This window comes from Protopterus annectens, chromosome 14.part0, assembly GCF_019279795.1.
Source record: "Protopterus annectens isolate FY-2018-M chromosome 14.part0, PAN1.0, whole genome shotgun sequence".
Classification (NCBI taxonomy): domain Eukaryota; kingdom Metazoa; phylum Chordata; order Ceratodontiformes; family Protopteridae; genus Protopterus; species Protopterus annectens.
This window is the reverse complement of record NC_056748.1, coordinates 438,665,526-438,679,585: the sequence shown is the minus strand read 5'-3', so window position 1 is coordinate 438,679,585 and position 14,060 is coordinate 438,665,526. Positions and strand designations below refer to the sequence as shown.

General features: G+C 37.9%; 1 protein-coding gene across 2 annotated transcripts in view; it reads right to left on the bottom strand.

Annotated features, from left to right (window-relative positions):
- JAKMIP1 (janus kinase and microtubule interacting protein 1) overlaps positions 1-14,060 on the bottom strand; it is a 2,220,219-nt gene that overhangs the window by 170,892 nt on the left and 2,035,267 nt on the right. For both annotated transcript variants that reach the window (XM_044056204.1, XM_044056206.1), the window contains exon 17: positions 3,709-3,777. In XM_044056204.1, coding sequence (XP_043912139.1) covers positions 3,709-3,777 — 69 coding nt within the window. The remainder of the gene's footprint in view (positions 1-3,708; positions 3,778-14,060) is intronic.

Genomic DNA, 14,060 nt, shown 5'->3' with positions numbered 1-14,060 from the left:
AAATATATTATGAAAGAAGTATTAGATTTTTGAACTACAAGTTACAAGAAAAGTTAAGACATATTTTAATACCAGTAATGTCTTCTTAAACTGTTCTGCTTATGTTTAAGAACAAGCATGATACAAAAAATAATATAAATGTAGAATCTGCTGACATATAATTCTTGTGTAACTGATCTCTAATTCTATGAATTTCCAAAACAGAACTACATCTAAAATTATATTCTACTGTACTGTAGTAATAGAAAGCTGCTACAATTCAGCTCATTCATTCTTGCCTGGGTAACCCTATCAGAACATTTGCTTTCCCAGCAGTCACAGATGGCAGACAGTGGGTCAGCTTGCTGGTCCTGCGGGGTGACATATTCTCCTCTAGTGAAGTATCCCCCCTCCAGCAGTTCCCCAGGCTATGTTGTGTGCTGCTTGTCATGTCAAACATTTATTTATTTATTTATTTTGCATTTGTTTACCGGGATGGTCCGACTGGATATATGTCCATTTTCAGCGAAGGCCCCGGGAGAAAAGCTCCAAGTTAGTAGATTACATTACATTAGTAACATTTACAAATTAACATAGTTTACAGTCTTCAGTAAGGTTACAAACATTTATAGAACATGGCAGGCAACTGAGAATTTCACACAGATAAGGACTTTATCCCATAGCGAGCTCTAGATATGCCACAAAGCAAAGTCATATACATTTTAGAGTCAAATGACAGATTTAATTAGGCAAGATATCCAATACCAGGGTGTGGGTGTTAGTCAAGTTTTGAACAGGAACATTGCCAGTGTATTTGAAAGTGTAGTTTGAGGTTATTTTTGAACTGGGTTAGAGAGGGTTGGAGAGTAAGTTCAGCAGGTAGAGAGTTCCAAGTTTTGCCTACAGAGTTGGCAAATAGAGAGTCACCAGCCACATTTATGCTTTTGGTTGTTTGAACCAACAGTTTGTCAGCAGAGCGCAGTGACCTCAGGTTGTTGTAGGGATTAATGATTTTGTTTAGTGCTGGTGTCTTATCGGGGTGATTTAGAACTTTGTGAGGTATTATAAGTTGGTTGTATTGGAGAAGGCTAGTCCATTCAAGCCAACCTAGTTGAGTTAAGTTGATACAGTGGTGGGTCCTAAAGGTTGTAACTGTAGCAAATCTAGCAATATGGTTGTAACAGCTTGCAAGTTTGCTAAGAGTGGTTTTATTCAAGTTAGTGAAAAGGGGGGAGGCATAGAGAAGGGTAGACAGTAAGTAGGAGCGAGCAAGTTCTTGCAAATGGAGTGAGGAAAGGTTTGATCCTTTAGAGGGAGCCCAGTTTTTTGTTGACGGTTTTGATGGTTTGATTGTCATGGGTATCATATTTTAGGGTATTGTCGACTGTGACCCCTAGGAGTTTGGTGTGAACACCTGGGGATATAAGTGTGCCATTATTGGATCTTATGGTAAAGAATGGTGAAGAGGACTTACAGGTGGGGGAAAAAATTAGCAGCTTAGTCTTGTTGGGGTTTAAAATAAGCTGACGGTTTGTGAACTATATTTCAACATCATTGAAAATATTCTAGGTTAGAGTCATCAGCAAGCTGAGGAAGAGGCTGCACAGATTAAAGTGGAGTCATCCGCAAATTGGATGCAGGTGGCCTTGGGAGTGATTGTGGGTAGGTCATTGCTAAAGACTGAGGAGAGAAGTGGTCCTAGTATGGAGCCTTGGGGGACTCCTAGTGTGATGGGTAGATAAGCGGATTGTGTATTCTGCCATAATACTGCTTGTTGCCTGTCAGACAGATAAGATTGGAACCATTTAATCGCACAGTTATTTGGTGACAGCTTGCCTCCGCACACTGAATGCATCAGTCTGTGTATGACCCTTAGGCCCTTACGCCATAGGTGGAACACCTAGTGCACCCATTATATGTCACTCAGGTTGTGAGCCCGAGCTGCCTCCCTCTCCTAGGATGCATGAGCTGGCAGTAACCATCCACGTCTTTCCTCCATGGAACCCACACTGCCATTTAATCTCTGGTCACCTGCTCCCTAGTCAGGACTTTATCCCTCTACATCATATTGCTGGCTGTTCTATACCATGAAGCCGATTTTCATGTTGCCTTTTTTACAATTTTAATAGGCAACAACCAAAACAAGATAAAGGATCCTCTTCTATGTGCATATTTTGTGCCTTCATGAATTGTTTACCAATGTGTCTTTCTCAGCTTTCTATAAATAAACTGTGTCAAAGTTATGGAGTGAACTAGAATAACCACCTGGGGAACAGCACAGTTCTGCCTGAAAGGCAGAATTACCAGTGATGCTTTTCTTCTTCCAACAAGGAAATATTTGTAATCAAAGCAGATGGTTAGTTTACACACACACATATATATATATATATATATATATATATATATATATATATATATATATATATATATACACACACACATATATATATCTACATATATATATATGTATATATATATATATATATATATATATCTATATATATATATATATATATATATATATATATACACACATACATATATATATGTATATGTATATATATATATATATATATATATATATATGTGTGTGTGTGTGTGCATGTGTGTGTGTGAGGAAACTACTTATTATTACGTATTATATTTTTTTCATTATTTTGGGTATTATTTTTTGGCAAACTGGGCACTACCCAGTGTCCCACACTACGAAATTTGACAGCTAGGTATTAAATATCTTTAGTGACATTTTTGCATGAGTGTTTGGGGGCATTCACAGTTATAACAGAAAGATGAGAGGCAGTGATACACATAATAATAAAATTCCTTTCCTTTATTACAGCTCAAATGGACTAATGATCTAGCTATCCACAAGCATCATACACAGGAGAAAGTGACACTGAGGGGCCAGGTACCTCAGTTAGACATTAATATCTTTGACACACATATGTGCATTCACAGACACACACACACACACACACACACACACACACACACACACACACACACACACACACACACACACACACATATGTATGCACACGTGCATGTGTGTGTCTGTACATGGACATGCATGCATGCATAGTATGTGTGTATTTGTGTGTGTGTGTGTGTGTGTGTGTGTGTGTGTGTGTGTGTGTGTGTGTGTGTGTGTGTGTATGTTCATATGCACATAGGTGATTTGAAGGGACAATTGTCAGCTTGTCAGAGGGTTCATAATGTGACTCAGTGCACGGGCAGGACCATTAACTTTATGCAGCTTTTTTACGTTTATCTAAGCACACCAGTGTATAAATGGCCACAGAATGTTAAGAAGACTGAACATATCCATTAAAGTGATTCATTCCTTTTATGTCAGAGAACAGTGAAGCCAAACCAGCATCACTTTGAGCTTCCCAAAACGTTTGTCAGGGTACATTGTAATTTTAAAATGCTCTACAGTAGTTTTGCCTTGATGCACTCTGAGGGTGCTTTATCAAAGCAATATGTTTCTTTTGGCAAGTCATGAAATAAAAAATGATTATCTGGGGAAAAATATTTTACAAAATGCTGGTATGTAGTCAAAAAACATGTAGCACAATAAATGAAAATCATGCATGTATTAAGCAATTTATGTGATAATGGGATAATTTGGGAATGTGCATAGGAAAAAACATTATTTCAAAATTGCACATTGTAGTCACCGAGAGAAAAATTGCATGTTATTACTGCTTCTGTTCTTACATTTCCTACCTTTTCGTTTTCCAGATCTGTCATTTTCTGTGTCAGTGCTGCCTCTGTTGCCTCTATCTGTTTCAACCACTGCATGACAGAAGTCAGGAAATAAATGAATGAAAAAAGATTAAATACATTGAATGCAAACTTGCCTAAATTTACTAATACATGCACATTGTAAAAACTCACTGAGAACGCACAATGAATACTATCAATGTAATGGAAATGCAAACATCCATTGAATTCTAGCCAACATTGTAAGTTGTAGACATAAACTACAAACAATACTGCAAAACACCAAGTAATGCAAGTAAGAAGACTTGATTATATTTCACTGCTGTGCTTATTTATTTAAATAATATTCTGCATTAATTACTTTTTATATCCAAGTACTGCTTTGATGCACTATCATTTTCATTGGTAGCCCAAAATTAACACGAGGCTGTCTAGTAGATTAAAATATTCAGAGTGTAACAATACATTCTTATTGATAAAAGTAGAATAGTGCAATATGGAAAAAAACACAATAAGGATAGTAATGCAAGACTAAACAAATGTTTAGCAGTGACATAGAGCACATCAATTACTCAACTAAACCCAAGTAGCAAATGGATAACTAGGTGCAAGATGTCCCCTCTAATGAAATACTTTGCAAAGACCAGTATTACACCATCAGCAATACAATACGTATATAGAAGCATTTTTTGTTTTGTTTTTTTGTTTACATTTAAGGCAATACTCGTCGCACAGGACATTAGGTTATTGAGACACTATCAATCAGAATTATCGAGTTCTATCTCAGGGCCTGTTCAGACTGAAATATAAGTTTACTTATTTTATCCATATGTTGTTCTAAAAAGGTAAGTTTGCCCTTGGATGACTGAAGTGGAATAGATAAGTACTTGTACCAAGGAGCAAACTGAAGAAACCTGTGTTTACAAATTTTATCCACCAGCTTATATTTTTGAAGAACTTTCATTACATTTTCAGAAATTAAAGAGGAATGGTCAACAAAGGAAGTGTGGAGGAAAAACAAATGGTATGGTTTAGAAATACAAAATTAATAAATAAAATACTATACATGCAGATGCAGGGGAAAAAACAAATGGTATGGTTTAGAAATACAAAATTAATAAATAAAATACTATACATGCAGATGCAGGGGAAAAACAAATGGTATGGTTTAGAAATACAAAATTAATAAATAAAATACTATACATGCAGATGCAGGTATTATATCAGTCATGCCAGGTACAAAAAGATTAATAAAGCAAAATTTCAAGTTAATGTGAGGTGTTTTAGATTCAAGGAAGTATTCTTAATGACAAAGCCAAATAGCAATTGAATATGAAATTGAAACAACAACACTTAGCCAAAAGGCCTCTTAGATCATCAAGCAAACTACTACTAGAAGTCACCAACAGCTACAATAGCTTTGGAAATGTGCTATATAGTAGTTCAGTGGCTAAAAAATGGAACTCTGTCCCTACTAGCATTCAAAACACATCATCCAAAGCCTCCTTTAAAGAACTCATCAGGCAACATCTCAAGCAAAGCTGGCAGTGCCATGATTGCTCCCCAGGCTAGTGAAAGCAGATAACGTATACATACTAAATCTAGAGTACTTGATAATAGTTTTCAATCTTACTCACAAACACTGGTTAATCTACAATGTATGTACGGTACCTGTGTACTATGTATGTATTCTACCTATGTTCCAAATTTCAGCTGTACACCACAAATCTATCAATTACCTTTATTTTTAAAATTAATATTTTTTTGTTTGTTCTCTCCACTGTAATTGTTGATTTGCCGCATACCACTGTAAAAACATGTCTCTTGTAATTTGTGTGTATACTGATCATGTCTAAATTACTAAATGTGTCTGTAATTTTTCTTAGTGGAGCTTTTCTCCCTGGGCCTCTGCTGAAAAGGGGCCTTTTCGGCTCAGTCAGACACCCCCAGTTAACAAATGTAAAATAAAATAAAATAAATAAATAATAAATAAATGGGTTTAAACATCTAGGTCAACAAGTTAGTAGTCAAACTAAAATTTGCAACTAGTAAATACATTTACTAAAACAGTATGGATTATTTGTATAACTAATTTGTCAATAATTGCGTCTGCTGGTAATCACTGACTGCATCACTGCAGCTCAGTTATCTGTGACCTAATATTCAAGCAAATTATTTTTACAGGTTACTCCATAATGGGCCCCACAGCTTCCGAGTTTGTTGTATTACTTAGGTGGTTCTAGTGATCTTCCTCCTGAAAGAGATGTTAAACACAAAACTTCCTCAAAGAAAACACTTACAAATATATTTTGAACTGTAATCCACATTTATGAACACAGACATCAAGGCTATGATGAGTGACCAAAAGTATTATATCCACTTCCTTAAGAATCTTAGTTTGTAGCAGACTTGCATATTAGAGGAGATAGTGTATCTGACTTCTGTCTAAACATTATTTTACAGTGCAGCAAGACAAACATTAACAGGTACATTTCTGACACACTGTGTCTTACAAGAAGATAACTCATGGATTTGTGTTATTTGGTTAGGCTGTAGGCAATTTAATGATTGTTTTTGAGCAGAAATAAATGCACGCAGTAAGGGATGATCAAAACATAAGTAAACACTAGTTAGCATTATTTGATAATCATCTGCAGTTTTGCATCACCAGTGGCGTGTAACTTGGAAATGGACATTAGCAAACTAAAAGTCTAAAAATATCTGTATATACAATTCCAACCAATCTCCAAAATGAGCCATGAGCTTTATCATCATCATAAACATTCTTTTCTCACCTTTTTCTACATGGGTTCAGGGTGTCACATCAACTGTCACCACCTCTCAAATCAGTGCCACCCTCCTACCTTCCTTGCCAGTCATGTCTGACTTTCTCAGGTTATCTGTCACACAGTCTATCCATCTCTTGGTTGGTCTCCCTCATTTCCTCTTGCTTTCTTCCTGTCTCTTCCAAATCTTCTTCAACAAATTGTCTTCTACATTCCTTCACATGTGTCCAGACCACCATATTTTGTTGTCTTTGACATTCCCTGCAATCAGAGCTACTTTGGGTTCTTCTTTAATGTTATAATTTCTTCATCGGTCCCACAGCAGGTATCTTACCACCCATCTTGTGCTTTTCATCTCCATCACTGTTCGCTTTCTCATCAGGTCTGCCTTCACTGCCTAGTTGTGCCATACTTTAGTGCTGGTCACACCAGTGTTTAGTACCCGTTACTTTTCAGATTTTTTGTAATACTTCTATCACATATTATCCCTGACACTCTGTCCCAGTTGGCTGCAATACTTTGATTATAGCTTTGACTTCCCTTCCTCGTTCAGACATCCATTTTCAACAACTACCCTACCCAGATACTTGAAATTGTTAACCTGTTCGACAACTTTCCCTTCTAGCATTTTCTCATTTTCCCCATTTGTTGCCATGACAACTATCTTGTCTATTCTCAAATTTATCTCATGTGCCTTCTCGTTTGCATTCCATTTCCCTATAATTTTCTGAATTTCCTGTTCAGAGACTGCTTATAATGCCACATTGTTTGCATAATAGCAGCCTTGTAGATCTGTCATCTTCAGCCTGTTTGCAAATGTATTCCATCAACTGTATGGACAACAGTAGTCAGCACTCAACACTGATGCACACCCACGCCCACTGGGAACCCCTCTGTGAGTCCAAATATTGTTCATACTTGTGTCATTGAGGCATTATGTATAGCCTGCACTAATTCTATCTATTATTCTAGGACTTTGAATCATCACAGGACTGTTCAAATCAATTTTCCTAGTACCCTGTCATGTGCTTTTTCCTGTCTAGGAAGGCCCATTTGAACTCTTTCTTCATCTCAGTAGCTTTATGAACTGAGATAATTAAATTTTAATCAGAAGTTTTAAACAGCATTTTTACTTCCATTCCCCCATAATTCTGGCATGGGTCTCTTTCTTTGTGCTAACAAACCCGCAACTTAATGAAATCAAATATTTGTTAGGAAAATGACCAGCAATAGCAACTAGTGTATATTGGGCTATTCCGTCAAACTAATGTAAACATGAGAAAATAATACTATGGGTCCGTAGAAATATAAATGAAAGCGACAAAATGCAATGCCACAAATGGATAATGAGATTCTGATTTATTATAAGGATTTTAATACATGCATACACACACAAACACACACAACACACACACACACACACACACACACACACACACACACACACACACACCTCAAAGTTTGCATCTGCCACTGAAATAGAGATAGGTAATTAGTAAGAATGGGACAAAGAATATATTACATTTGTCTCAAAAATATAGTCTTGAATATTACACTATTGTTGCCTATGGAATATTTTATTATGAAAAGGCAAGTTTTTTTTTTAAGAGCAAAGAAATGTTTCAGCAATTGGGATTATCTAACTAAAAAATCTTCTTCTAATAAATATCATTTCATTTTGTCATCACAAAAATCCCAAAATTCAGCACAGATGCATGCTGGTAACACTTGGAGCCTAAGTAGATACTGGTGCCTTGACTGTAATGCCATCTAGGTAAAAATAACATTCAAGTGGCTTCTAGCTCAGGTATAGTTTGGTTAATAGCCACCTGGTATTGCTTAAGAAGCTAAATACTTTCTTAATTTGGAGTTGAGCATGTACCATTCCTCTGGTTTCTGAGTGCCTGAGTCGGCAAAATAACTGTGTAAGATATATCTCAAGAAATAAAGCAACTGGGTGCCCTGAAGTAATTGTCCATATTTTACATCCAACTATACACTGTAAGGTAGCCTTCATATATTTCTGCTTCTGCCCCCACAATCTTTTTTTTCTGTTATGCTTTTTGACTTCTTCATTGTTGAAATGTAACTTTCCAAATATTAGTACACAAACTCCTGGTTTCCACTCCACTGCCTTCTTTGCAGTCTTAAGAATCTGCACATGAACAGATTGACTAGCTGCTGCTAACAAAAGCAGCTTGGGTAATCCCATTTCACTCCCCGCCACCCCAGGTTCCCCAGCACCCTTGAGAAGAATTTTTTTGAAGCCTCCTAAATGCACCCACTATTACAACATCAAACCCACCCAATGTACACAAGCTTCATCTGAATATGATCACACAATATAGCCATCCACACAATCACTCCAACCTTCACAATACTCCACAAGGTCCCATACAACATCATATCTTATATATATATATATATATATACCTCACAAAATACTGAGTGTTTATATTCCTCTAAATATTTCAACAACGAGGTACCACAAATAGAATCATTTAGCTTCAAGGGGGAAAGCTCATAGCTGCAAGAACAATACATGCTGCTGTTTCTATGTGTATAGTATAGGCTTTTATTGAGCTAATGAGAAGACGTTATAAGAGATCTGGGAACACAGGTTGACAGCTACCTCTCTTTTGATCACCACATTGCCACTGTGGTCAGAAAGTTCTTCTGTGTGGCACATCTCATTACTAAGGGTTTTGCATCCAGGAAGGAAGAAAGAGGTCATGGTCTCCCTCTACTCCTCTCTCATTAGGCCAATCATCGAGTACAATGTCCCATTTGGCATGTACCTCACTAGACATCTGCATCAACTGGAGAGGCCGCAAAAGTACCTCACAAAGAGGATCCCAGGCCTTAAACACTTGCCCTATATGGACAGACTAAAAAAACACCAACTATTCTCTGTCTCATATCGCCTACTTAAAGGCGATCTCTGCTTGACTTACAAAGCCATGTCTGACCCAGCTCTGTTAGAAATGCTACATCTAAAGAAATCCCAATCCCGCCACACCAAACACTCCAGAGACCTCAACCTCATTACCACAATTAACAGAACATGCTGGAGGGACAGGTTAATAACCCACAGACTGCCCATGCTATGGAACAGACTTCCCATACATGTCAAGCAGAGCACTTCGCTGACCCTCTTCAAGAGAAATCTTGATGAGTGGATGGGAAATAGAAAATTCACCCCGGGGATAACACCAGTGGCTCTACTCGACAGATGCACTGAGAACTAAAGTCGGTTGGCACTATGCCAGGGTAATCCTATGGCTAGGCTTGTAAAGGCCCCAGGGCCATTAGCCTAGTACACACCTATAAACCTATTATTAAGTTTTTTATAATATTTGTGACTAAATCCAGTTAGAGACAAAGACTGTCTCTAATGAATGTGATTCTGTAAAGATTGCTTTCTGTTGAACGGTTCACCATTTACACTTCTTTAGTAAACTTTAAGGTGCTTGATATATGAAAATTAGTTTGAAATGTGAAAATATAACTTGATTTTATCAACAGGCTTAGTGTGAAATCATTGTAATTCAAGAGTACAAACTCCAAAGCTCCATTGGCATGAATAAGTTAATGAACAGTTTTCCTCTTAAGCCCCCTTCTTCCAACAGCTAAAACAAACCTTCTTCCTATCCCTCTCATTCCAAACACTATTTAACTTTAACTATCACTAAGTCTAATAATTTAAACCATCATATTTCACCTACCCCCATGCTCAACACATCTGCACCTTCTATCAGCCATTCACTTACTCAGTTACCTATTTTCATCTACCACTTAATCCTATCAAAAAGCTATCACAGAATACAAAAGTAAAATATGCAAAATTCGCTCTTAGACTGACCTCACTTATAAACATATTTTTCCTACCAATTTTATCGAATCCATGCCCCCAGCCATACCACCCAGCCTCTTGGCACAAAAAATCTGGAATAAGCCAAAAATACTGAGGAGGGGGACAATGTCCCAAAAATAGGGACACATTTTAAATATTTCTCTTCTAAACTTAGAAAGTTGCTAGCATAAAAAGGTTTTGTGTTACCGAGCATTTTCCGAAGAATATCAAGTCTGAAACTGAAATATCAATTTAATTCTCACTGATTTGCCAGAAAACCATACATTTTTATGAGCAACACACCAAAAATATGAGGCAAAAATCTGGACAGTTGAGAGCTATGCCCCTGGCTACCACAGACATCCAACCTACATAACACACCTTCAATTAAAATACCCATCTCTGTACAGCACCAATAAACACAGACAGCCTACTTATTAAACTACAACTAAATGAAAGATTTTTCAGAACAAATAACCCAGATATAGTAGCAATCACAGAGTCATCAATTAAAACCAGCATCACAACCTTAACTGCAACTTTCCAAATTAAAAATTACCTCTTACACTTTAGACCAGTAACAAGAAATTGATGGGGACCACTACTCCAGAAATACCTCACTAAAAGAATCACAGGCCTAAAGCAGATGCCCTACACTGACCACCTTAAAAAACTCCAGCTATACTCTGTTGCATATCGTCTACTCAGAGGCGATCTTTGCTTAACATACAAGGCCATGTCAAACCCAGAGCTGTTGGACATGCTACACTTAAAGAAATCCCAATCCCTCAGAGCCACACGCTCCAGGGATCTAAACGTTGTCATCACAATAAAAAAAACATGCTGGAGGGATAGGTTCCTGACCCAGAGACTCCCCAGACTCCGGAATAGATTGCCCATACATGTCAAGCAGAGTGCCTCATTGGTCCTCTTCAAAAGGAACCTTGACAATTGGATGGGAGAAAGGAAATTCACCCCGGGGATCACGTCAGTCGCCCTGCTAGACAGGGGTCCAGGGAAGTAAATAGTGTGGGAAGAAATAGCCAGGGAATTGTTATGGCTAGGCTTGTATAGGCCCTAGGGCTGATAGCCTAGTACCAACCTATGAACCTATGAACCTAATCAAACAATATATTAAAGCACCACTATTAGAGAAAAACTTCTCCATAGATGACTGCTCACCCAGCTGGCCTGATACACAAATACACAGCAACAATACCTCACCTCCAGTGTGTTATTCCCTATTTTCCCCCAGCAGCCAACCACATTGAATTCAATCAGTAATTTCATCAAACACTAAAATTACTAAGCAATGTCAGAAAACCATAATTTTGGATATTTTAACCCAAACTTCCTCATTCCAGCAAACTCTGATTTAAGTGACTTTCTACCTGACCTTGGACTAACACAAATGATTAAAGAGACCATCAGATCTAAATAAAAATTGGGCAATGACTCCCTCCTTGACCTGATAATTACAAACATACCAAATAATAACTCTAATATCAGACCCTTACTGACCATTGTCCTATCACATTCTCCCTGAAGAATGCTAAATGCAAGGCACCCCCCCCCACAGTAACCACCTTTCAACCAAAAATTAAAATAAAAACAGCAGATTTAAAAGACAACCTCTCCAAAATGTTGTGGTCCACCACTATAACCAATAATAACCCTAATGAAGTAGCCCAGACTGTAACAAACTCCCTCCAAGGGAAACAAAGTTAACAGAGAAACAATCAGAAACAGTTCTGAGACCTTTTCACTCACATTACAGGTTACTCACAGCCCCAATATCCCTTACATTCTGAAAAAATAATGATAACTTCAGAACCGCTACTCTTAACTGACAGAATTTTCCACCATTCCCTACCTCTCTCTCTCTCTTCTACACTTCCATCTTATTGTATGACCACCTTTATATGCCCTTAATTTTACTTCAAAAATATCTTAGCCAAATATATCATTAAACTATTAGAACAAATCCTTTCCAATGCTCCCCCAGGGTGATGTAAAGTTCTGTCATGGTTGGTCTCTCCAGGCAAAGATTACTTGATATTTCCACCTATACATCTCAATAACCCCTGCCTTACCAATGATATAATGCTAGATATATGGAAACAAGCCACAGAGTTAAACACATCCCTACATTTCTCAAATGTACAGATGCAAAGGACTTCGAGCAAGTTTCAATACTTCCAGTTGTGGAATTGATTTTTTGAGAAACTCATATTCACTCAGCTAACAGACTGTAGCAAGAAATACAGTGTTCTAACCCCACAGCAACATGATTTTGGCAAGACTAACTACCAGGACTGCCCTCCACACCGTAACAGATGACATACTCCAAAACACGGACAAGTCTTATAATACAACTTACCCCCATTTGGTGCTCCTCCCAAACTCCCTCCCCAAACCCTGATCACATGTATCAGCAGCCAGCAACCTGAGAAAAATGTCAATCATGTTGGTTCCTGTAACAGTGATAGTTCAGAACCTAACTCCATTAACATCACCAAATTTACATCTGTTAACATTTCCATTTTGAGGGTAACGACTGCATTTCTCTGGGCCAGTGGCTTATAATTTTTGGTGGGGAAAATGGTAAAAGTAACTACTTTCTATCACAGAAAAAAAAGTCACACATATAAAAAGCCATACCATTAGCCTCAGACCAGAAAACCTCTCTGTATACTTTCTGCTTAAACAAAAACTGAGGGGAACCACTCTTCCTATTGGCCAGTAATCAAACTTAAATTGCAGTGCCATAACCTATGCATGTCTCTGGTATTTTTTTACAGTGTGTATGACACACCCAATAGTTCCCCTCTCTGTAGCCTACTGGCCCATTCAATGTTCCTGTGAGGTGAAAGCCAGGGCCATTCATTATCTGGCAAGGGAGGGAGGGGGCTTAATTAGCCTCTTCATTCTCCCAGAGGTGAGAGTCAGGTGAGAGTGAGCAGGTCAGTCAAGTCAGTCATATGGACCCCTCCTCCTCAGGATGTCCCCAGTATAAGGTGGCTGTGATACTTCAATTACTGTTACCTGGTAACACATGTGACAAGCACATCTGGTGAGTCCTACCCATCTTAATTCAGCTCGGCATCACTTCGACCCACATGTTTCCAAATGAGCCTCACACTCCTGTTTGAATACAGCAATAGGTTGAACTACCCCTTCCTCATTCATGTCTGCTCTCTTTCAGCTTCCTGTTCCATTTCTCTAACATAGATCATCATCAGTATAGTCAGAGCTTCTCTATCCGATCTGCACCATCAAGCTTGCTATACTGGTGTCATGTTTTTAAATTCACTTTCACATTCCATAGATGTCATAACTTTCATTTCCAGCTCCCCTTGCTGCATTCCAGCAAAAATTCCAAAAACTGTACTACAATGTCAGTTACCTCTACCAACTTTGCTGTGCATTTCTCATTATAGAAACACTTCAAGGTTGCAGTACAGCTGCAAGTTACTAAAAAATAGAGGGTTGGGCAGTTAGCATAATGAATAAGGTATTTTCCTCACTGATACAAGGTACAGGGTTTGAATCTCACCTTTTAAGTTGGCATAGTGGTTAAGGTGTTTTCCTTACAGGCACAAGGTACAAGGTATGATTTTCACTTTTGAAAGGATATTTGCTAGGCGTAAAATGGCCTGCAAGGGCAGCTAGCCTAGTACTTACCTATGAACCTATAAACAGCACACCTGTACCTT